Source organism: Podarcis cretensis (genome assembly GCF_951804945.1).
Source record: "Podarcis cretensis genome assembly, chromosome: 4".
NCBI classification, from domain to species: domain Eukaryota; kingdom Metazoa; phylum Chordata; class Lepidosauria; order Squamata; family Lacertidae; genus Podarcis; species Podarcis cretensis.
The window spans coordinates 99923267-99949460 of NC_137173.1; the positions used below are offsets into that span (position 1 = coordinate 99923267).

General features: G+C 41.6%; 1 protein-coding gene across 5 annotated transcripts in view; it reads left to right on the forward strand.

Moving 5' to 3' along the window:
• The window catches only part of KLHL1 (kelch like family member 1), a 131922-nt gene that overhangs the window by 25268 nt on the left and 80460 nt on the right, over window positions 1-26194 (forward strand). For all 5 annotated transcript variants that reach the window (XM_079972652.1, XM_079972650.1, XM_079972648.1 and 2 more), the window contains exons 2-4: window positions 3425-3607; window positions 9293-9429; window positions 20695-20891. In XM_079972652.1, coding sequence (XP_079828778.1) covers window positions 3425-3607; window positions 9293-9429; window positions 20695-20891 — 517 coding nt within the window. The remainder of the gene's footprint in view (window positions 1-3424; window positions 3608-9292; window positions 9430-20694; window positions 20892-26194) is intronic.

Consider the following 26194-nt stretch of genomic DNA (forward strand, 5'->3'; position numbering starts at 1 on the left):
TGGACTGTTCCTGCCACTTTACTATGAGCCGCATTGAACCATTGCAGTGTGATGCCAACCACTTGGAGCTTGGACAGCCACTCCAGAAAAAATACCACGATCGAAAAAGCTGCCGTGAGATCAAGCAGAATTAATAGCAACACATTTTCTCTTTTTCTATCCCAACAGAGGTCATCATATGGGTTACTAATACAGTTCCCATTACAAAGCATGAAATGGATTTTAATGAGGCCACCTAGTGAAATAACAGAACAAATGAGATTTAGCTGGCAACAATACCTGTTTTATGCTATTAGCCAACATTTACAAACTTTGAGAGCAAGTCAGTTACGCTCGCGCGTGCGCGCGCGCACACACACACACTGCTTTCCAATTTATTAATTTATTAATTATTTATTTATTTTTTAGGCCTTCATTTTTTGTGTTAATGAGTTTTAACCAGGAGAAAGTTAGTTTGCTAAAAATGCTATCGTCATATCTGGTTTGTTGCAAGCTTTTTGGAAAACAGGTAAATTTGATGATGATCGAGAGGCATTTATGTTCAACAAAATATGCTCACTGGGTTTGGCGGTGAGCGAGGTTTGTGGCCCAGTGTGTGGCCCCACTGTCCTCCAGCAGCCATGCTGCTCCACTGACTGTTGCTCCGCCCACCCCTTGGTCACCGCAGAGTTTGCTTTGGGTTCCCATCAAAAACCCCTTTTCAAATTGGCCTATCTGCAGTAGTCTGGAGGGTGGGGCAAGAGTAGCGGCCCGGGAATGAGCAATCTTCACTCCAGTTCACTCCTAAAGGATAAAAGGGGGCCTGCACTGACACCAGCAGCGCAGTCGACCCGAGAGCATTTTCCTTCATCTGAGGTCTGCCTGGGCATGCAATAAAATGTGTCTTTCTGGTGCACATAATCAGAGTTTGGTTACGTATTTCAGACAAAGAAATGTATTTAGTCTTTTGGCAAAATGATATTACCGTAAGTTGTGCAGAAGCCTTAATGGGTTGTAGAGTAGCATACAAACATCAATGTACCTGAAGTCAACTTTTAAGTCAACATTTGTTAAAATAAATTAAAATTCAGGAAAAGTAAACTCTCAGGTCAGTAACTGTGCAACGTTCTTTTGTATCTAAGTAAAAACCTTCTTGCAGGAGGAAAAGTCATTCGATTTACCTTGATCTCAGAAAAGATATATTCTTAACAACACAGTTATGTGATGGTTGCTTTGATTATCATGACTCGCTGAGTGTCAAAAAATGTGGATAAATACACAATTGACAGATAAAGCCAGGGTAACATAGCTGGAGCTTAGGATGATAAGATATGTCAGTGGGAGTTTAGTCGCTATCAAAAGGGCAGGTGCTTCATGCGGAGTCCTAATTCATGCTGTCATGGGCCCTCACAGGGGTCCCAGCATGCTGGGTATTGCAGTTTGTTGCTGTCACTTCCAGAAGCATTCTTTACAGCCAGATAAGACAGTCTAGAAACCAAAGTATTGCACAGTTGTTTACTAATAGGGCTGTTGGCTTTAGAAGCATAGCTGTCACCATTTTCCCTTTTCTTGCAAGGAATCCTATTCGGAATAAGGGAATTTCCCTTAAAAAAGAGGAAACGTTGACAGCTATGTTTAGAAGGCCTCCCAAAAACTGTTTCAGTTACTTTGCCATTCATAAGGTTGAGTCGTAACAAGCAGTTCAGGCAACCTTTTTAAAATGCCAAGTACAATATACATCTCCATTTCCACTGTTAGTTTTCTTCTGTAATTAATATATATCTATATATTAGGCTTGAAAGGAGCATTCAATTGTAGCCAACAGAATAGGCTGTGGTGTGTGTATAAACCCCACAACAATTACTCCAATTTCCAAATATACCTATGGCCCAGTAAGGTTGGCGACCCCTGCTTTATGCACTTACAAGCCTCACTGATCTCAGTGGAGCTTACTTTGGAGTAGTCATGTAGAACTGCATCCCAAGGAAGTTTGAGAAGTGGTGACATAATTCACGCTTGTTTGTTTAAAATCTGTCAACTCGGTTTTTTTAGATATGGCAGAAGTTCACTGAATTGTTTTAAAATGATTTCAGTCCCAAAACTACTACTACTACTACTACTACTAATTATTATTATTATTAATGTAGACAGAATAACAGGACTCAACAGTAGCAGAAATATTTTTTGGATGGAGCTATTCATCTGCTAACTTATTATAAAACTGACATAATGTTCAGGCATGCTGATTCCCGAGAATATAACATGACAGACGGTTCAGACACAAATCCAGTTTCGTACAATACATCTCCCTTGGAGAACTCTCCAAACAGAATTCATCTGTTTGTCAGGAAAACCTGTTACTTTCTCATTTTCAAGCAAGCTCAGCCATATGGTTTATTCAGCTCCAAGTCAAATTTTATTTAGCAATGAATACAACTGTTCGGAAGGGAAAATAGATACACTTTTATAAAATCACCAGTGAGGTTCCCAGTTCCTTAAAGTTAATACTACAGTGTCTACAGTGATCCATTTATCTAAAGAGAAAAGAATATGCACTGTAATTATTATCTGCTTTATTTTGAATAATGGTGTGTTTTATGTTGTTAACCGGGCGGGAGTGACTGCAAGCTCCAGTGGTCATGACCAATGTCAGGGGGGAGCGTCATGAGCCGGAGGCCCATCCCATCCCAGAAGGAACAGGAGGGGTGTCACCAGCTGTCAGGCTTCTGTTGCATGAACACTTTCCCAACAGCTTTTGGGGGTGGGGGGGTCACTGACCCTTTTGCCGTTTGGGCCAGCCACCCCTACTCTCCACTTTCACACCATCCACAATGGATTTGTATTAGAATCATAAAATCATAGAGTTGGAAGAGACCACAAGGGCCATCGAGTCCAACCCCCTGCCAAGCAGGAAACAAAGTTCAGTATTGTAGAAATGTAAAGACAGTTTATAAACATAAGATATAGGCTGTATATTTTGAAGATTGACTGTAGAATTAAAAGCTCCCTATAAAAAACATGCATGAGTCTGTTGGCATCCATGTTTTTCGGAAACAACAGAAGAGTGCACCTTCAGGTGTCTTTGAGTATATAGCTGGGTCGGGGGTCCAGCCTTCTGATGCCTCTCAATGTGGGATCAGTGAGATTCTAGTCTTCTCAAGGTGCACATCCCTGGATTGGGCTGGGGCTCTGTGCAAGCAGCACCTCTATATGCAAATACAAATACAAATATGCGCACAGAAGCTAGTTTTCTTGCATGCGTGGTTTCTCATATATCTATGAGAATGACCATGTATTATGCCAGCAGGGGCTGGTGTGAGTTGCGTAAAGGGCACATTTCAGTTTTATTCCTTTCAGCATTGAGAATCTGATTAACTCCTTGTTCCTAGAAGCATTTCATCATGACTAACCACCCACAACCTTTGCCTTTTATTTGGGCTTACAGGTTGTCAGCAGTCAGCCATTCCTTGACACCTCCATGTGACATGGACCCAAGTAGTTCTGAGGAGTTCTATCAAGCTGTACACCATGCTGAACAAACCTTCAGGAAGATGGAAAGCTACCTGAAGCAACAACAACTATGTGATGTTATCCTGATTGCTGGGAACCGTAAGATACCTGCACATAGGTAGGTGATAAAACATGGTAAATTAACTCTGATTTAGCCTAATCTTTGCAGACATGCCCTTACAGACTTTGTTCCGTATCTTGAGAAATATTTCATTCTTGATCATAGGTGTATATCCCTACAAGCACAGTGCGCTGCCACTACCGCTTACATGTCAGGAGTTTCAGCATCAGGTCTAAAAATGTACATGTGAACTGCATTAGCAATCTTGCTGCCTAGGCAACTAACTAATTCTAATACCGTTTTTATGGTAATGAGGGTAATGCCACTGAACTAGATCATCTACTATCAACACTTAGTACCATATTGTACCTCTCCAGTTTCCAAGTCAGAGGAAAAGATGCCTCTTCTTTTAACCATCTGGTAGTATCATTGGAAGGAAAGATTACAGAGACAGCCTTGGAGGGATAAAAGATGGTGATAGTTTATCACCATAACACCTTTGCTTCTGGGGAAGGGGGAAAAGGAGCGAAGAAGGTGTAGTAGTCACTTACCGCAAGCATGTACTGTCTACCTTTCCTTCTGCATTTGCTAACCACAACAAAAGAATACAAGCTGTGCTTGGGAACTGTTGGTGTTTATTCACCGAGGAAGGAAAATAGTGGGAAACCATGTATAAATTGGGGGAAGGGGGGATACAAAGAGCCTGAAATAGAGCCTGAAATATTTTTGTGCATGTATGTTGAAAGCAAGTCAGAGTGAATCCAGAGAATCTTGCCGTACAACCTGGCTGCCTAGCAGTCTAGCTCATGGTGTGCTAGCCTCTTGCTTCCACCTCCCCACAAAAAGTTGACCAGTTCAAAGCTTCTGAACAGAATCTCTTGAGAACAGGTACTCAAGTGCCTGCAAACATTATAACCAGAAGGCAGTGAATTGCAGCTTTTAAGATACCTATTGTGGTGAGTCATCAAGGACACGTTGTCACTAAACTAATTTCAATTTGAAAATAAGTATTAAAAATAAGCTGGGGTGGCTTTCTACCCCGACTGCATATAATGGCCCATAGGGTACAAATTCATCCAGTGTGGTGTAGTGGTTAAGAGCGGTAGACTCGTAATCTGGGGAACCGGGCTCGCGTCTCCGCTTCTCCACATGCAGCTGCTGGGTGACCTTGGGCTAGTCACACTTCTCTGAAGTCTCTCAGCCCCACTCACCTCACAGAGTGTTTGTTGTGGGGGAGGAAGGGAAAGGAGAATGTTGGCCGCTTTGAGACTCCTTAAGGGGAGTGAAAGGCGGGATATCAAATCCAAACTCTCTTCTTCATCATCCTATAGCCAAATGTCAGTTGTGCTGAGGATTAATTTCTACCCTGAGGTATATTCATAAGAAAGAAATGTGACATTGGTACCTGGCCAAATTTGGGTTAGTAGTGGTGACATATATGAAAAGGGCAAAGTTGCAGAACTAATTCCTCGTAAAGATTTTACAAGACACGTACCTCTGATGTTCAGCAGTAGCCCACGTTCAAAGACTATTGGTGGAATTCAACATGTGCTATATTACAAATGTTCTGTCTGCAAAAACATTGCAGCTTTTCAGATGGAATGATCCCCCCTCTTGTCCCCATACATACTGTTCTAGGGGTTCTTTGGACACACACCCCGAGCCAATTTTGGGGGACAGAAGGGAAGTGTGATGAGTACAGAGAAGGGGGAGTCTCATTGTGCAAGTGGAACTCCTTCTGCCAGTTTTTGTTTTGTTTTGTTTTTGCTGGCTCGGTGTTTAGGTGAGTCCTGGCCTGCATTTCAGCCAAAGTCCCATGAAGTTACTGAAAGCCATTATATTTCAAATGCTTGATTCTGTTCATCTGAAAGAACATAAGACAAAGGTATAATAAAAAGAAACCTTTTTTATGTTTCTGCTCTGATTTACTTTAGACAGTTCAGAGTGGGTACATCTTACATACTTGCCAAATTTGGAAACTGTGATAAAGTACTTGCTGGACAGTGGGAGGAGTTGCAGATTTTACAGGGGCAGGGGAAATGAGATTTCTGTTTACCATTTTTATCTAAAGGGTTAGTAGACATATTTGCATCACTGTGTGTCTGCACACTGAATCTGATTTTCTGACTATTTCAGTTCAACAGCAATCAAATCTTTTTGAAGCGGAAAAAAAATGCTTTAATAAATATAAGCTTGCCCATGAAATAAAAACTGCATCACATTTTTGCCTCGTACTTAAAGGTGCATGAATGCTTGTATATTATTTCTGACTTCTAATCTGCAGTCAACAGCTCACTCTGTTCCATCAAGAATTACTGGCACATATAGTGCATTATATATTACACACCCCTTACACACCCTCTTCAAATCGAATTTTCAGGCTGTGAAATAACTTGTAAATATGAGGAACAGAACACAAGGCAGATGTTTATTGTGTGACATTTATTGCAACAATGTTTCTTTAAGCACTTCTGCAACTACCATGGGCCTGTGCAGATGAGAAAAAAGCAAGGCTTTGCATTTGAAGTATCGCAGGCCCACTTGCAGCACCCTCATCCCCACCCCTGTGCAAGGGCAATAGTTCACTGCTTTTATCTCTTTTTTTTTGACCAGCTCCAGGAAAAGTATGAGCATTTAGCCACGCAGGTGGCGCTGTGGGTTAAACCACAGAGCCTAGGACTTGCTGATCAGAAGGTCAGCGGTTCAAATCCCCACGACGGGGTGAGCTCCTGTTGCTCGGTCCCTGCTCCTGCCAACCTAGCAGTTCGAAAGCACGTTAAAGTGCAAGTAGATAAATAGGTACCGCTCCGGCGGGAAGGTAAACGGTGTTTCTGTGCGCTGCTCTGATGCGCCAGAAGCGGCTTAGTCATTCTGGCCACATGACCCGGAAGCTGTCTGCGGACAAACGCCGGCTCCCTCGGCCTATAGAGCGAGATGAGCGCCGCAACCCCAGAGTTGGTCACGACTGGACCTAAGGGTCAGGGGTCCCTTTACCTTTACTTTTAACACCTATAGAAATTAAGCTCCTAGAGCTGGATGTAGGGGGTATATGAGCTGCTTGTCCACATCAGTGGAACTACATCATCCCTATTGGTAGATTATGGTAGAATGCCTAATTTCTCATGCATAACATTAGATGATCCATGTTTTCTGATAAAGGTGATAAATGCAAATGCGGGTAATTGAAAGCAGTGGGCGGAAGCTTCATATCTACATTTGCAACTCCTCCCGCAATAAAATCCACTGTTGAACTAGAAATCAGGTGGGGTCAGGGTGGAGGGAAACTTAGGTCACTTGAAATGTTAACTTTTCCTTGGGAAACAAGGAATTGTGGTAAATTTTCCAATTGCTCAGATCTCTGCAACACCCTGGATAGTGCACGTGGAAGTAGTAGGTTTAATTAAATGCTGGCTTCGAAAAGTTGGATCAAAGTATTTTGTGAAATGATGGATTATCTTTGGGCTGCATATAGCATGCAACACTCCATGGAGGAAACAAGGTTCATTAGTTTATTCCTGTAGCATAGCAGGAATTGAAAAGAAGAAAATGACATCCAGGAGACAACTGACCTTTCTGCTGAATAGGTCAACATGCCTCAGTGCCAAGATTTAGCACCACCTGCAGCCCTCTGAGGTGCAGAAAGCAACAGTTCATTGTGAATTCAGTGAGTCCAAAAGCATCTTTATTTTCCTTTTGAATATTGGATGATTTAATAGGATGTCATTTCTCAGAATTAAGATTAATTATGAGGCAACTTTCACTTCTTGTTTCACATGGTTAAACACTAGCTGTGGTAGTAGTTCACCAATGTGGGTTTTTTAAAAAAAATTGCTGCTCACACAAAAAAAATCTGAGTAAAATATTTTTACGTACATATGAAATATATGTTTAAGAGACATCCAGACCAAGTTGTTTTGGCAACTTGCTTCAGGAAAAATGGGTCTTTTCATGCTCACTGAAAGCCAGCATGAGGCCCCTGTCTGGATGCTCAGGCTGCCATCAATTGGGTGCCTCCCAACATACCTGGGCTGAAGTTTGGCATGAGAAAGTAGCCTCACTTTGGTTTCATCCTGCTCCAGTCTTTGTTGAATGGGTCCGGAGTCACTGCCATGGCTATGTATATGGCCAAGACCCTTCTCCCGCTACAGAAATGCAAGGTAATACCCACATCAGGGGAGGGCTGTATTTCTTAGCCCAGCTTTGGGGGTCATGAAGATGCTTGACATTCTCCTCTGCCACCCATTCTGGTGACTGAGGGCAAATATAGCCAACTCGATTTTGTAGACTGGGTTGAAGATATCTGACCACCACTTAGCAAGGACCCACCCCAAAGGATATTCTTAGTGCATAGACTATCACAGAATGGGGCAGTTGTCTCTTAGATACAATGGGAGACGCTACTCTTTTTCTTGTAGTCAGTATAGAGAGACAGACATACATACCTTTGCAGGCACCTTCTTCACCTCTGAGATACAGCAAGCATTATTATTCTAGAAGTTTCAGACCTTCCAGGGACTATTCCAGGTCCCATTCTCACGTTCAACAGCATAACTCTTCTTCTCCCAGCATTGAATCATAGAAAGAATGATACCATTCAGGAGCTAAGGTTGAGTCCAGGCAGGGAACCCTCTACCTATTCCTTCCATCACAGGACAAATGGAACACTATTATTGTTTGTGTGGTATCAACATTCTTGACCTGCTAATGCTTATTCTCTGATAGCTGTTTGACATTGATTGACCTTAAATCAAAATAACCAATGTGTTACTAATTTTGGTGTGTGGTGATGTGTAGTTTTTAAATGTTACTTTTAAATTGATTGATTTTCATGAAATATTAACCTTTCTTAAAGTGAGACCCTATCCATGCATACAGTGGTGCCCCGCAAGACGAACGCCTCGCAAGATGGAAAACCCGCTAGACGAAAGGGTTTTCCGTTTTGGAGGCGCTTCGCAAAACGAATTTCCCTATGGGCTTGCTTCGCAAGACGAAAATGTCTTGCGAGTTCCTGTGGGTTTTTTCCCTCCCCCCCCTTTTCCTAAGCCGCTAAGCCGCTTATCAGCTGATCCGCTGATAAGCCGCTTAACAGCTGATCGCTAAAAGCCACTAAACCGCTAATAGCGCTAATCCGCTAAGCTGTCAATGGGCTTGCTTCACAAGACGAAAAAACCGCTATACGAAGAGCCTCACGGAACGGATTAATTTCGTCTTGCGAGGCACCACTGTACAGTGGTCCTAATCCTAGATAACCGTGCATAGGATTGCCATTTGAGTCAAACTAGTGTGCCTGATTTTCATGACATTTTTAAAAAAACATTTCATGTTCTTAAAGCACGGGTGGAGAATAGCTGGGGCTTATGAGAGTTAGAGTTTGACAACATCTGGAGGGCTACTAGTTCTCCATCCTTGAATTTCACAGAAGGTTGCTTCTATTTTTAATTTTTAAAAATCTTTATTGATTTTATGTATTAAATCCCTCCCGCACAGAAGAACAAAAAACAACAACAAAAAAACAACAACACATCACCTCACATACAAAGAAATTTTTACATATAAAATAAAATTCTTCCATATATTGGGACTTCCATCATCCTCAATATGGGTCCATCATTACCTTGTTGACTGCATATTTGCATACAGCAGGTTGCTTCTAGCTGAGCACATTGAGAACAGGACTGTTTAACAGTTAATGTGAAATGTAATGGATTAATTAATACTTGTGTTCTTCTTTTCTTTTCCCAGACTTGTTCTCAGTTCTGTTTCTGATTACTTTGCTGCCATGTTTACAAGTGATGTTTGTGAAGCCAAGCAAGAGGAGATCAAAATGGAAGGCATTGACCCAAGTGCACTCTGGGATCTTGTTCAGTTTGCATATACAGGTATGGAATAATATGCACTAAATTATATTTTCTTAAATGGAAACTTCTTTAACCACAAAGACACATCTGAACCATAGTGCAAAGAATTGCAAAAAGATGAGCGAAAGTTGAATGCCATGTCTTTGTAATATTTATGTGTCCCATGCTCTTTGTTGGAGTTGCCTGTGCACTGGAGAGGAATTAATAGTTGTAATTAAGATGTGGGGGGGCCTTTGGTTATCAGCAATTGTTGTGTGTGGTTGTGGGAGGGAATTATGCCCTTGACCCTTAACAACCTGAGCCAGTCACCCTTTTGAGATCTAAGAGTTGTTGGTCTTAATGCATGTTTGTTTTGTGCATGTGAGCATGGACCTTCTCCAAAGAAGTATGCAGTGTATAGTTTCAGAATGCTTGATCAAATGTGTTGTGATGTGTATGTGTGGTTGATGCTATAGTTTGGAGCGGGAAAGGGGTTAGCCTGCCCCATGTCTACTCTAAATTGCATCTTCCAGAACTGGGATAGAATCATTGGTTTTTAATGCCGGTGAATTGCTACATATGTTGGTGTGTAATGTGCAGTTAGACCCTTATTAGTATCCTGAGATAATACAGGAAATACAGCCTGTTCACTGAAGTATAAAAAATACATGAGACTTTCACAAACGTACGTGGTTACAAGCAGAATGTCAAGCTCTGCACAGAACTGATAAGGTTTTAGCTTAAATAAAGCATACTACCCTTAGAGAAGGAGGGTATTAGGAAGATGAGTAGAAAATTAAACTGCCAAATTGCATGCATTTATTGACAATGAAATTTTAATGTATCTCTGACCAAGCAGCACTCTCAGCAAAATAAATTAAAACTTCAGCATGTAATGAATATCTTTAAAGCAAAACATGTTTATTCTGAGGAAGAAACAATGTGTGTGTGCGTGCGCACATACACACACATATACATTGTAATGTTTATGTTAACTAAATTTCCCACTTCCATTAAGTGTTTTAATTGAATATTAAGATATTTGTTAAAACATTGCCTTATTATAATGGGATTACTCTATGTAGTTTTACTATGATAACTCAATACAGAGTTTTCATTACAACATAAATGAAATTACTGTTTCATTAGGATTGCCACTTTAATTCACATGGTATGTATTATGCAAATGTATAAATAACATATTGCAGCAATTTATGCTTATTTTCCCCCAGAATGCCAATTACTTAGCTAACCAAGAGTGGCTAGTTTAAAATATATGTACGTTTTAATATGCAGAGGAGAATAAATCTTCACCCAATATGGCAACATCTATCTGACTATTCAAATAGGTTTTCATTTGTGTACCACCCATCTGGATTTTCTCTTCAAAGGAGAGGTCCAGGTGTTGGGGGACACATGTTCAGTGACAGATTATCTGAATCCAAGCATCTGCTTTCCCTTCAAGACGTGACCAGTGCTGTAAGAATTGATAGCGCCAATAAACTCTTTGCTCTGGGCAGACCATCAGCAAGTTGTTAAGCACCAGAGTCTCTGGATTGGACTCCATATACAGCAGAGAAAAATATTGTCCAGTTATATACCTTTAAGTTCTGACATCTCAGAACTGGCCCACATGCAACATGGGTTATCATTAGCCAGCCCTGGTGATCTCTTAGAGAACATTTGAAGGAGATAAACAATAACTCTTGGAAGAGGGTCGTTTCATCCTAGTGGTGAAACTAGCCTTATCTGTACGATATAAAAAGAGTTTGGGAATGGAGCTTGCCAGGAAGCTTTTGAAGCAGACTCTTAGACGCACTCATACAGATGAATAAAGCAACTACATTTGCAATAGTTTCTAAAATAGCACCATTGTATAAGAATTTCCATTGCACTCCTTTTGTTCCACCTAGCTATTTTAAGGGTTTGCAGAAATGAGAGAATGGTTTTTACAAGGTTTTAGTTAAATCTGGTACCTTCAAATGTTTTAGATGGCAGATACAGGAAGAGGTCAGATTCTGAATGCATCTGTCCTTAGGGTTGACACAGTTTGAACACCTTGTATATATTATTATATATTGTCCTTTGTACAATTTCAGAAGTTGTTTATATTTAGTGCTTATCAAGGTGACACAAATAATATTAGTATTCATAATGGGATTGTGTCAAAAATATCCTGCCACCCAAGCACTGGTTGTAAACTTGTTAGTAATGGAACTGTAATGCAGAGATACATGCAGTTTGCTGAACTTCCTTTTTATGATTTTGTTGTAAACGTTTATTGATTCTAAAAGGCCAAGACTCTGTAATACTTCAAGGGGCCCATCATTTGCTTTGTATTGATAAAAAATGTATCTTTGGTTGCATACAAAGCAATAGGACATTAATTTAAAGCAGTCTTGCACAGATTATTACTGACCAAATTGAACATAGGCCACCACAATGTATGGCAGCTGGAGAAAGTCCTTGGGCCTGAGGTTCCTCACCCCTGTGTTATTAAGATAGTGTGGTACTGGATTTGGTTTAATGGCGGCGCGCAGAGACGCTGCGGCTCAGTGCTCTCCTTTTGTTTTCAGCGTTTTGTTTTGTTTTCAGTGTTTTGTTTTTATTATTTTTACTTGTTCTGAGTATGTTTGGCCGGGCAAGAAAGATTTATAGTAGGCAGGAACTTCTGAAGGTCGGGTTACAGTGTGAACAAGCTGTGAGAGCTGATTATTTTCGCCCAGATAACGCTCCTGTGGGAGTAGCCAGGCCACCGGGCTCTCCATGGATTACTATGCCTCCAGGGAGGAGGCGAAGGCGGCGTAGAGACAGGAGGCAAAGGCGGGGTTGTCGGGCCGGCGTCCTGGTAAGATTGCAGAGGAGTCCATCTAAACCACCACTCCCTAGCATATTTCTTGCTAATGTGAGATCTCTTGCCAACAAGATGGATGAATTGAGGCTGCTGGCAGCAAAGAACAGTCTCGTAAAAGATTGCTGCGTCTTATTTGTCATTGAGACATGGCTTCAACCGTCCATACCAGACACGGCTATTCAGTTGGAAGGCTGTGTGGTACATCGTCATGACCGAGGCATGGACTTCGGAAAAACCAAAGGAGGGGGGCTGTGTGTATATGTGAACAAATGCTGGTCCAATAATTCTAAGACCGTGGGCAGTTACTGTTCACCGGATTTGGAATATGTGGCTGTTAAATGCAGACCAGCCTATCTCCCTAGGGAGTTTACAGCTGTTATGCTAACTGGTGTGTACGTGCCACCAGATGCCAATGCCAACTTGGCTCTGGGATGCCTGCAGAGCCTTATCAGCAGCCAGCAAGACAAGCATCCTGAAGCTGTGCACATCATTGCGGGAGACTTCAATCATGTTGAACTTAAAACAGTGCTCCCAACGCTCTATCAGCATGTGAAATGTCCCACAAGGGGGGACAAGACACTGGATAAAGTTTATTCGAATGTAAATCACGGCTATAGGGCCTTACAGCTGCCACATTTGGGCCAGTCCGACCATATGTCTCTGTTCCTGGTACCAGCATATATCCCACTCAGGAAACGGGCTCCCACAATATCAAGGACTGTTAAAATCTGGCCTGAAGGCGCTATCCACCAGCTGCAGGACTGTTTTGAGAGAACCAATTGGGATATTTTCGATCGTTCAGACCTGGAGGAGCACACGGCGGCAGTTCTGTGCTATATCAATCACTGCACAGACACTGTCACAGTAAATAAATCCATCCGGTTTTATCCCAATCAGAAACCCTGGATGAATAGAGAGGTCCAGTGCCTGTTGCGGGAAAGGAATAGGGCTTTCAGGTCGGGCGAGGTGCAGCTTTACAGTGTGGCAAGAGCAAACTTGAAGAGGGGTATTCGACGGGCAAAACTGGTCTATAGGCAGAGGATTGAGGATAATTTAAGGAGTAACAACACAAGACAGATGTGGCAGGGGATTCAGCATATTACCAACTACAAACCTAACCTTGGTGCTGTCGATGGTGACCCTTTGCTGGCGGAGGAGCTTAACTTTTTCTTTGCTCGCTTCGAGAAGGAGCCACCTGAGACGCCGGTATTACAGCCACCAGCCCATAGGGGCCCCTCATTCACTGTAGAGGAGCATGAGGTGAGACAGGTATTGAGGATGGTGAATCCGAGGAAGGCTGCTGGACCTGATGGCATCACGGGAAAGGTGTTGAAGGGCTGTGCGGATCAGCTGGCGAAGGTCTTTACTAAGATCTTCAACAAGTCCTTACACCAGTCTATTGTCCCACCCTGCCTGAAGTCGTCAACTATTGTTCCTCTGCCTAAAAAATCTACAATCAGTAGTTTGAACGACTACAGACCAGTTGCACTGACTCCAATCATCATGAAGTGTTTTGAGAAACTGGTGCGCCGTCATATAATTTCCTGTCTTCCATCAACTTTTGACAACTACCAGTTTGCATACAGGGCAAATAGATCCACGGAAGACGCTATCACTATCACTCTCCATGCTGCTCTGTCCCATCTGGAGCAGCCGGGGAGTTATGTGAGGCTGCTGTTTGTGGATTTTAGCTCTGCTTTTAACACTATCCTCCCCCATAGACTGGTGTCCAAGCTAGAGGCGATTGGACTCTCCAACTCCACCTGTCTCTGGGTTTTGGATTTTTTGTCAGAACGTTCTCAGAGGGTTAGAGTGGGGTCACATATGTCCACAGCCCTTAGCCTTAACACCGGCTCACCACAGGGTTGTGTGTTGAGTCCCCTGCTCTATACTCTCTATACGTATGATTGTACAGCCATCTATCCCAGCAACAAAATCATCAAGTTTGCTGATGACACTACGGTGGTGGGGCTCATTTCAGGAGGGGATGAGTCCGCCTATCGGGACGAGGTGGAGCGGCTTTGTGTTTGGTGTGGAGAGAACAATCTGGCTCTTAATACGGCTAAGACCAAGGAATTGGTGGTGGATTACAGGAAAAAAAAGGCGGACATTCAGCCCTTGTATATCAAAGGGGAACGGGTGGAGAGGGTGGCGGAATTCAGGTTTTTGGGAGTGACTATCGATCAGGGCATGACTTGGAGCGCAAATACCACTGCTCTGGTGAAGAAGGCCCAGCAGAGAATTTATTTCCTCAGACTTTTAAAGAAGAACAATCTGAGTGAGAGACTGCTGGTGTCCTTCTACCGAGGCTCCATAGAGAGCATTCTCACATACTGTATTTGTGCCTGGTTCTCCAGTTGTACAGCTAGGAAGAGGAAGGTGCTCCAGAAGGTCATAACCACAGCCCAAAGGATTATTGGTCATCCTCTCCCATCTTTGGAAGAACTGTACGGTTCCCGTTGTCTTAGGAAAGCAAACAACATCCTGCAGGATGCATCTCACCCGGGATACAGTCTGTTTGCACTACTGCCTTCTGGCAGGAGATATAGAAACATCAAGTCAAGGACAAATAGACTGAAAAATAGTTTCTATCCAAGAGCTGTGGCCTTTTTAAATGCTGTAACTCGATAGTGTGACCTGGGAGTTTGATGGGTGTGGGTGTGGGTGTGGCTGGAATGTGGTTTGTTTGGTTGTTGTTGTTGTTTTGCTTTTGTTGTTTTTAAGGGATGGCATCCAATTTCGTTGCACTTGTGCAATGTTGCACTTGTGTAATGACAATAAAGAATCTATCTATCTACTTCCTGAGGTTATAAATATCAGTCTTCTTCTCTCCATAATATAATGATTCTTCACTGTACACCTATTGGCTGTCCAGAATCCTTGTAAGAGGAAAGGCATTCTCACAATATAGTGTACTATAGCCACTCTAAGAAAACCTCAGTCACTTACAACCACTCCCCTCCTCCCTTGTTAATCAAGCCGAGAACAAACATACTTGTTTTGTACCACCTGGAAACAATCTCCCAGGGCCACCCCAGGGCGTGAGGAACCTTTGTCCCTTCAGATGTTGTTCAGTACAATTCCAATCAACTCCAGGAAGCGTGGCCAGTGGCCATGGATATTCATCAATATCTGAAGTGCCAAAGGTTTCCCATACCTGGTTTATAAGTTCTTTAAATCCCAAGTCTATAAGTGCTTGGGCACACTAACCCTGCCTTTCTGTGTTGCTAAGTTGTGCTGCTCCTTCGCCCCTCTAGTCTGTTATTCCCCTGAGTGCTACCCAGGAAACTGAGATGATGACTGGCATCTGTCTCACAACCCGAGATAATCATCCTTTCAAAGGATGATTCAAAGAGGTCCTCAATGTAATCATTCTCCTCTCCTCTCTAACCCAATGTTCTTGCCTTTTTTCTCATTCCTGCAACAATCCCACTCTCCCACCTTCATCTTGTTCAGGCTAAAGCCGTACTGGGCATTTGTGCCACCAGCTTCCCCCACAATCTCTCCTTCCCCCATCTCTCCCTCGCCATCTCTCTTTCTCCCAGGAAATCTTTGTAATTTCCTAGTTAATTTCTGTTTCAGTATTCTTTTAGTTAAAAACTTTAATTTTTTTAGATCTATGACTTGTTTCTGTTTCTCCCTTGGCAAAGGCTAAACAATCTGAATATTATGCATTATTGCTTCTTTGTATTTTGGATGCCATGCTAGTAGGACCAGGCTCCACCAGCCTGACATCAGGCTATCCATGGCTGGAATAGGGCCAGAATTACATTGGAAAGATTTCCCAATGCACCATTTGAACTGTTTTTCTTCAAGCATTAATATTCCAGAAGGACTTAGCCCCTGAACATAGAATATTAGCATGCAGATGTGCAGAAACATGTGTCCTGAACAAACCACTAAACCATGGTTTAGCACTATGTGGATGAGCCTTCATGAGCCTGAGCAAAGGCTTGCACATTATTCTTCCGCTCCCCATTCCCCAATAGTGCATCAATCCAAACTTATGTATAGAACCAAGGCGATAGGATTTGCATGTTTTTAAGGGTACAGAATGTGCCAGCAGAGCCTGTTCACAGGGACTCTGCAAAATGAGTACTAAGGCTGGAACTGGCAAGTGCAATCCCCTTTCCTCCCCACACAGACTTAGATTTATGTCGATATATTGCCTGGTCAGGTCTTCAGTGAATGGTGAAAGACACACAAAGAGGAGGAGGTAATAAAAGTAGTATTTTAGTATATCTTTTTCCTAAGTATTTCCAGTACAATAATTTTTTTTCTGCAATCTCTTTGATTCCTTTAATACAAATATACCGTAGTCTGACAAAACTGAAGGCAAGATTACCAATTACAAGTGAAGGATACTTGCAGGCAACCTTTTCAAGATTTTGTCTGAGAGGAATCTGTAATTACCTATCAGAGCTCCCAACTGCTGCCAAGAAGTTTAAGTGAGGTACTCAATGGTAGCGCAAGCCACAGGTATTCCCATTTCACATCTGTCTCATTTTTTCCAGATTATAAACATTGTTTTAGACCCTTTTAATGATGTATTTGCATTCATTTTACCCTGCGGTGCGTTCATACATTTATCCATCCATTCATTCATTCTCTCTCTGTATCTGCAGGTGCTGTAAAGAAGTTCATTACTGTACACAAGTCACTCTTTCTCATGCCTCATTGTCATTTACTATTCTACCCAGTGGACGTGGGGAAACAATAGGCACTTACAAATCTCTGGAACTGTTCACTGCCGCCACTATATTGGTAATAGACGTCTCACTCCTATCATCCATTTCATAAATAAGGGGGGTGGGGTAACACAAAGCACTGGTTCAACTGCAGCTTACAGCCCATGTTGAAATGGTTGTGTTCACTGTGAGGTGATGTCCCCTTGCCTTCACACAAGCAGTGTAATCTCAGAGGAGGAGATTAATGGAAGATTCCAGTTCCTCTTCATTGATTAGAAAAGTCACAGCACCCCCACCAATGACCTCTTGTGAGGTTAGTTACTTGTGTGGTAAGTCATTTGATGCGTCGACTACAATAGTTCTTATCCCTGCTCTATCTGGCATTTGCTTCTTGTAAGCCTTATATGAGTCATTGAATGAAGACTAATTTAGGATAGAACTGTAAATTTCCTCAACAAACCAAGTTTGTTGTTCTTGTCAAGTTGTCCCAGTCAAGGACTTTTAAATACGGGGGTGAACAGCTGAACTATAGCTGTGGGAAGCTGAGTATCACGCTTGTGATTAGCCTAATTTATGCTGTAGTGATCAGATTAAAATTAAATGGTTTCTCTGCAATTGCAAAAAAATGAGAAAATTAACATCTGTGAGTACTCAATAGGTTTACTTTCTTAACACTCTATTATACCCAGCTTTAAAGCCTCACTGTTACAAAAACAAACATTATCACACACACACACACACACACACACACACCAAACATTATTATATATATATCTATAACACACATATTGGCTCTTATCTGGCTAAAATTGTTTCTGACTATGTCATGTCCACACCAGTGGAACATGCCACTTGGCTGACTTAGACTCTGGGCTCACCCAGACTTCCTTTTGTGCTGTATTTCTAGGCACACATCCAGGCTTTAAAGTTGCATGTTCAAGCAGGGCTTTGTTTTTGTTACCACTGAATTTGAGCAAAATGCAATCAGGTGTTCCATGGATTGATATTTGCTCAGATTTTGTGGTAAAATACGGGTTTTCCCAGGAAAGGCACTGGAACAAGAAAAATCTGCTTGGACATGGTGCTTTAAAGCATGGACCTGTGCCTGGAAAGCATGTCGCAAAAGGAAGTACGCATGAGCTCTTTATTCTAGGAGTGGGGTAGAAGAGCTGAAAATAATGTCAATATATTTCACATCTGGCAACCAATGCACAACCATTTACCATAAGTAATGTATTTAGTGTTAACTCTGGAAGTGTGTACTTGATTCTGACCAAACTAATCCCTCTAGAGCAAAATACACACCAGGAGGCTTAGTTTGGTTAGAATCGAGTACAGTGGTACCTCAGGTTACAGACGCTTCAGGTTATAGACTCCACTAACCCAGAAATAGTACTTCGGGTTAAGAACTTTGCTTCAGGATGAGAACAGAAATTGCATGGCGGCGACAGCAGAAGGCCCCATTAGCTAAAGTGGTACCTCAGGTTAAGAACAGTTTCATGTTAAGAACGGACCTCCAGATGTAAATTCTTAACCCGAGGTACCACGGTACATACTTCCAGAGTTAACATTACTTCTGGTAAATGAGCCACCATAGCTGCTAGAGGGCCATGAAAATTAGTTTTTAGACTCTACCAATTTGTTTTGTTTTTAGACTCTACCAATTTACTATCTGAAATCAAAGGAAAGCATGGATTGCCATATGTGATTTCTCCGCCCCAGCTCTACTACTCCACTATAGAGAGTATGCATTTGTTTTTAAAATGAATAAAAAATCAACAGCATGAATCCATTCACTTCATGTTTTTTAAATTAATGAAAAACTAAACAAAATGAGCCAATTTACTTCATTAATTTTCATAATTAAAATGAATGGAAATTGAAATTAGGAACGAAACAAAAAAATTATATTTCTTGGATTCATTTCCTCATTTGTTACAGTTGAGATAAAGAAATGTAACACTCTGGAACAGCCTTTATATAGGCCAGAGAAAGGAAGAGCGGGGAGAGGAAGGTAGAAGACAGATCATTAATATAAATTAGGAATTATTTAAAAATGAGAAATATTTTGTTCCATCTACAATTTGGCAGGTCTGATCCTTTGGAGGGGCAAAATCATGCTGATTGTATGCAAAACACAGACATTTCAGGCAGGAGAAGAGGATCTGGGTCTCCCATTGAAAGCAATGGGCAGATGATTGCATGGGTGGCTTTTTCCATTGCCTCTAAAATAGGAATCTTTTACCCAATCTGTCATAAATTTGGCAATTCTGACACCTTGGAAGGTCCATCTGCTTAGATGGAAAACACCTTACATACCACAGGTGTTTAGCTGTTTCTCCCATTCAAAGCAACAGAATGTGTGCCTTTTAAATGGCCTGTTTAAACAGCCTGCAATCCTCAACTGAGGCCCTTCTTTGTGTGCCTCCCCCATGTGAAGTCCGAAGGGTGGTTCCACGAGAATGGGCCTTTTCTGCGGTGGCTCCGTTTGTGGAATGCTCTCCACAGGAAGACTCTCCTAACGCCATCATTACATATTTTTAGGAGCCAGGCAAAAACTTTCCTCTATGGCCTTTAACTGTTTGTGCTTTTTCAGAAATGGGTGGGATATTTTAAATGTATTTTTTTTGCCATTTTGTTTTAATGTATCTCTGTGTGGTAGTGGCGGTATGGTTGTCAGTCTTGTAAGCCACTTTGACTTGTCCGGAGCAAGATAAAGTGACTGTCAAACAGAATAAGAATCTGCTATCAGTTTGGTTTTGATTTCCAGTATCCTGTTGATGACATAGTTACTTTGAAAATGTGTAGAAGATTAGAACCCGTTTCAACCTTCTCAATTCACAGCCATCTCAATCCCCTTCAAAAATGTGTTGACCCATTCATAACTTGCTCCCCCAGGTGACATGCTGCATTCATCTGAATCTGCAATCACTTAAAAAAAATATTTTTTATTATTTCTCTATCCCACTTTTCCTCCAAAGACCTCAAGGTAGCCCCCCTTCTACTTTATCTTCACAGCAACCGTAAGATGGAGGTTAGGCTGAGAGACTGAGCTTCCTGGTTGAGTGGGAACTAGAACCCAGGTCCTAGTCTGACACTCTAACCACTACAGCACACTGGTTCTGGTAAGAACCTACATTAGTATGATGTTTGTACCTAATTTATTATTGTTACCACTTGGATTTACAGGCTGTCTCACTGGACGCACAAGCTCTTGTGGTTAAAGGCTGTAAGTTGATTTAGCAATTACAGTACATGCTTTTGAATCCATCAAGTATCAGCTTTATAAATCTGATTAAAACAAAGCTATTATGGTGTCAGTCCTCCACCCAGTGAAAGAAAAATTAGGATACCGATCTCACAGGAATAGATTACTCAATACTTCAAATGTATGATTTGTTTTATAGTGCAATGCAGTATCACCACTGGGTAATATTGTATGCCAGATTCTTCTATACTGCAGTGAACCAGCTGTGCAATGCTACTCTTTTGGAGAACTGACGTCTAATAAAGGAGACTTAATTGAGGAGTGCAGAGAAGAAGGGGGCAGTATTAAATTTTCTTCTAAAACTTTCCCAACACAAGCATGCTGACGACTCAGTAATTGTGTAAAGTTTTTTCTATTTTTCATCTGTTTTTATAATGGTTAAGTATTTTCCCCCTCTTGCTTCTTTGTTAATCACAGTTGCAGTTGGCTCTATTTGTTTAAGTGATGCACACATAAGAGTAGCAAAATTTGCATGTGTGTCTTAATCTCTTGTACAGGTTGCTTGGAACTTAAGGAAGATACCATTGAAAACCTCCTGGCAGCTGCCTGTCTCCTTCAGCTTCCTCAAGTAGTTGAAGTGTGCTGTCATTTTCTCATGAAGCTTTTACACCCATCTAACTGTTTGGGAATCCGGGCATTTGCAGATGCTCAAGGCTGCACAGAGCTGATGAAAGTGGCTCACAGCTATACCATGGTAAGGTATATCACAGGAGAGCAAAGGGTACATAGATTTTGCTAGCATTCAGATCTTTTCTTATTTTTTTTATTGTTTCTTCATACCTTCTTATGCAGTATGCTTTATAGAAAATAATATAGATTGCAAAACTATAGCATTAAGAACTAGATAGTTTGATTTATCCATTATCTGCTCATTCAAATGATCATATGTAACAGACTTATTTCCTTGATTGAAATTTCATGTTCTTTCTTTATTGTTTAACTCCTTGGTTAGATAAACCTGTGTGTTCTGATTTGGTGATTTCAAAGTAGGCTTATCGCATCCCAATTTAATATACCTGTTCTTTCAGCCAAGTTAATAGAAAAGTGTAATAATAACCCTTTGTGGGTGGCTGCATGGGTACAGATAGAAACCGGCACCATTGTATATTGGCATCCCAGTTAGATCCCTTTGCATCTATATCTTATAATGAGAATTTTCCATTCTTGCTGCAGTGGATTCTCGCTACTAGAAATTCTGACACAGGAAGGGTGGGGTGGGGGTGGGGTTGGTGGTTCCAAAGGACCCCAAGAGTACTGTGGAGAAATGCTATATATGTGTGGGTTTGGTTACGTTTTTGTTTAAAAGGAAGATACGTTATGGAACCTCTCATAGCCATGAGGCCCTGTTTTGTTACAACATGACAAGCCTTTTAACAGTGGTTGCTAGGTGACATTTTTGGCAGGAGAGAGAGCTTGTTTGAAGGTTTACTAGGCAGGGCTCAAATCAGGCAAATTGCAGTTAGTTGAACAATTAAAACTCCATTGGGAGTTAACTATAGGAGAAAGACGGTTGGAATTTGGACTGCTGAGGAGTTGCTACAGGAGGAGAGGTGTGGAAGTAATTAGTGGGATAATTGACTTGAGGGGGAATGCCATTTAGAGGCAAGAGTCAGCAGCAGTAGCCCTTGAGTACATACTCATAAGGTGCAAAACTCTCATCTGGCACCTCTATAGTATATTGTATTTTAAAATGGGGTTTCAGAGTTTTTAGGGGTTTTTGAATGTTTTATGTAGATTTTGAATTTCATTGTTCTGTATGGGGCAATGACAATAAAGATATTGTATCGTATCTATCGTATCATAAGTCGCCAATATGTGTAGTATCAGTATATTTGTGTGTGTGTGTGTGTGTGTGTGTGTGTGTGTGTGTGAATCGATCGATCGATCGATCAATCGGCCTATCTATCTGGAACACATATTAACTTTATCCTGTGTCTGGTGGTGAAGTTCATCTTGTGTTCAAGCCTAACCACGTGACTAGGAGGTTGTGTGAAGCTTTCTGGGAGAATGTGTGGTGGTGAAGGTATTTTAAATACACAGACGCTAGTACTTGTATATAGATAAATGAGGCTGAGGCACCAGGATTCCTGACATTGTGATGGTAGTGGTGAAAGCTCTCCACAAGACCTGATATACATATCAGTATAGCCGTGGGACGCGGGTGGCACTGTGGTCTAAACCACTGAGCCTCCTGGAGTTACCGATCAGAAGGTCGGTGGTTTGAATCCCCACGACGGGGTAAGCTCCCGTTGCTCTGCCCCAGCTTCTGCCAACCTAGCAGTTCAAAAGCACATCAAAGTGAAAGCGGGAAGGTAAACGGTGCTTCCGTGTGCTGCTCTGGTTTCGCCAGAAGCGGCTTAGTCATGCTAGCCACATGACCTGGAAAAACTGTCTGCGGACAAATGCCGGCTCCCTCGGCCAGTAAAGCGAGATGAGCGCTGCAACCCCAGAGTCGGCTGCGACTGGACGTAACTGTCAGGGGTCCTTTACCTTTACCTTTATAGCCACATAGTTTTACACACCCACACCCACAAAGTTTCAGTTTGCATTTACTTCAGTAAAAGGGGGGAAAGGTAGCTTGTATTGTCCCTGTTATCAAATGCTCTTTCTAGGATCATAGGAAACTGCCTAGGGTCAGACTGTAGATTCATCTAGCTCAATATTGTCTGCACTGACACATGAATGGCCGCTAGGAAGGGGACCACATGCACCTTGACCCCCAGCAGCTGCACAGTGCAGGGGCAGCAGCAGCAGAAGTGCTGGATTGACTCTGCTGCTGTGCTTGCACTGCACCAGCCTCCCTCCCACATCCTCCCCTCCCTTCTGATAAGCACATTGACATGATTGATGGGAGGTCATGTGTGCAGCAGGTCCCTACTGGATGGCTGCCCTTGTAATTGACAGTAGACGTTTCCCAGAAGCTGGGAAGTCTTTCTCAGTCCTACATAACCCTAACCTGGGATCTTTTCAATCTAAAACATGTGCTGTTCTACTGACTTACAGCCCTTCCCCTAAATTTGATTTGGATCAGTTAAAATTATTTCAGATACAGAAAAGCTTTTGTTATTTTCATTGCATTTTAATAATTTATGCTCTGCCATTATAAAAATGTCCGCATGGGATTATTTCCACAGTGTTTGAGTGTGCACAAAAGAATCTTTGGGTTCTAGTTGTGACATGAAATTAAGTGTCTCATTATAATTATAATAAAGGGGTTTCAGGACTGGGCGTAAGGCACATATCTATGTCTAGCCATAATTGGATAATTGCATAGTATTGAAGTATCACTACTTATAACCCAAAACTTAAAGCAAATGCAACAATTTAAATTAAATTAAAATTAAAATATAGAACTATGCTGCACCCAACTTGTGACTTGATACTATTAGTAATATTTGGCTACATTTATTGTCTGCAGAGAGAACTGTTCCTTCTGGTCTAGATTGAAATTATTACTGTAGTAATAAACAGAGCCTTAAATGCAGCTGCTGTGATTGCCTAGCCAGGTATCCATTAGAACAAGCATGGCTCTTGGTCAGATGCTTAGATTGGCTGGCAGCTCTTCAGAGATGGAGGGACTCATCATGGAATGTCAGTCAAGAGGCAAGGAAGGCAGAGATCCAGACATTACTCTCTGCTGGCTCCTTGTCTTCAGGGACCCAGGCTACTCGCAAAGGGGGACCTGGAGCTTCACAACTTCTGGCAGTGGATTCATTTCTCATAACACTTGGTTTCCAGACCATTGATCAAATTTGTCACCCACCTCTGCTCATGTCCCAGATTGTTAATATCCTTCTTAAATTGTGGTTCCCAGAACTGGACAGAGTACTCCAGGTGTGGTCTGACAAAGGCGGAATAGAACAGGACTATTACTTCCCTTGATTTGGACACTAGACTTCTGTTAATGCAACCTAGAATAGCATTAGGGGTTTTGTTTTCTTTTTGCTGGTGCCTCACATTGTTGACTCATATGCCAATACGTCATCTGGATGTGCTGATGTAAGTAGAAGATGAATTTATATGTTAATCCTGTTGTTGTGAATTGGCTGCACATGCTAAAGATCTTCAGCAGCAACCATGAGAAAGAATGTTTAAATGGGAATTTTACCAGAGTCATGTTGGTTTGATTTTGCGTTTCTGCTCCATTTCCTACAGAAGTCAAAATTCCACTGACATCCTTCAGGAATTAACAGTCTTCACGGAATATGTATAATTCAAATAAGCACTTTAATCCTACAGCTACACATTTTTATTCCTGGATTGCAAACTGGTTTCTAGCACCTCTGCTTCTTGCACCATTACAAATGCTGGTATTCATTCAGCTGCTATAGTTACATGATTTTTGGAGGTTACAATTACTTGTAGAATATGAGGCACTTCCAAATTATTTAAATAAATAAATAAACAAATAAATAAAAATAATTAATAATATTTTTATGTGATTATAATTTAATGTATGCATAAAAGGCAAAGGTACCCCTGCCCGTACGGGCCAGTCGTGTCCGACTCTAGGGTTGTGCGCTCATCTCACTCTATAGGCCGGGCGCCAGCGCTGTCCGCAGACACTTCTGGGTCACGTGGCCAGCGTGACAAGCTGCATCTGGCGAGCCAGCGCAGCTCACGGAACGCCGTTTACCTTCCCGCCAGTAAGCGGTCCCTATTTATCTACTTGCACCCGGGGGTGCTTTCGAACTGCTAGGTTGGCAGGCGCTGGGACCGAGCAGCGGGAGCGCACCCCGCCGCAGGGATTTGAACCGCCGACCTTTCGATCGGCAAGTCCTAGGCACTGAGGTTTTACCCACAGCGCCACCCGCGTCCCAATAATGTATGCACAGCCATGTATAATAATAATAATAATAATAATAATAATAATAATAATATATTGTCTAAATATTATATTGTGACAAAGTTATAGTATTAAACATAGTGGGGACTGGAAAATAAGCTCTTGGGGCTGTTTAAAGGAAATGGCAAGAGAACCAAGCCTGGTGGAAACTTTGATGATACAATTACAACAAGCACTTTTAGACAAAGACTACCAAGGACGTCTTGTAGAGATGCCTTTTTCTACAAAGGTGGAATGATGCCAGATGGCTGAAAGGGCAAGAAAAGAAGTAAATACACAAAACGATCTTCATAAGCATTTTTTTTTCCTGCTTAATTAGTATAGGCAAAGTGGGGAACAGTTTTAACAGTTTCATGAAGTCATGCATTCCAATTTTATAAGCTGATAGGGTCCATGCCACATAATACTAGAGCAAGATAAATAAATATGTTACAGTGAACATTTACGGACAAGCCGGAGTTAAGATTCAGGGCAGAGAAATGAACCTTGTGAAATCTGGTGTTTAGTACACACAGTTGGCACTAAATAATTCAGTAGTAGTGGAACCAAATAAATAAAGGAAGTATCTACAATAAAAGGCAGCACAGACTGTGAAAGCAAACTAATGGAATAAAATGTGCAGTTTTGAACATATATAATGAAGTAGAGTCCACAAAAATCCAGGCAAGAATTTTATTTATAAACAGCTCTGAGAGACTTGAAAAGATACGAAAGGAGAGCTCTTTTCCTTGAAGCCCTTTGTGAATTTGTACAATGAATACACATGTGTTAGTCATTTGTTGTGCTGAGTCCACTTGTTTCCCCTGGAGAATATACTTTTCTGGTAGGAATAACATGTTCCTGAGCACTGAAATGCCAATATATTGTACCTAGTGAAATTCCATATCGCTTTCAGGATTATGCAGTAACAGTTGCCAGGAGCATGGGGTTACATGAATTTTGTAGACATTTATTTTATAATGTGAAGCAATTAGCAATGTGAAGCAAATATTTTGTCCTTTGTCAATTGATTGAAAATAAAAACCCTTCAGTGTCAAGTTCTCCTATATTAGTGATTCCCAAACTGTACACCAGGGCTGACTTGTATGCTGAGAGAGGGGATACAGTGTACCTTGATAAATCGAGTCATTGTGATGGATGTTTCCACAACT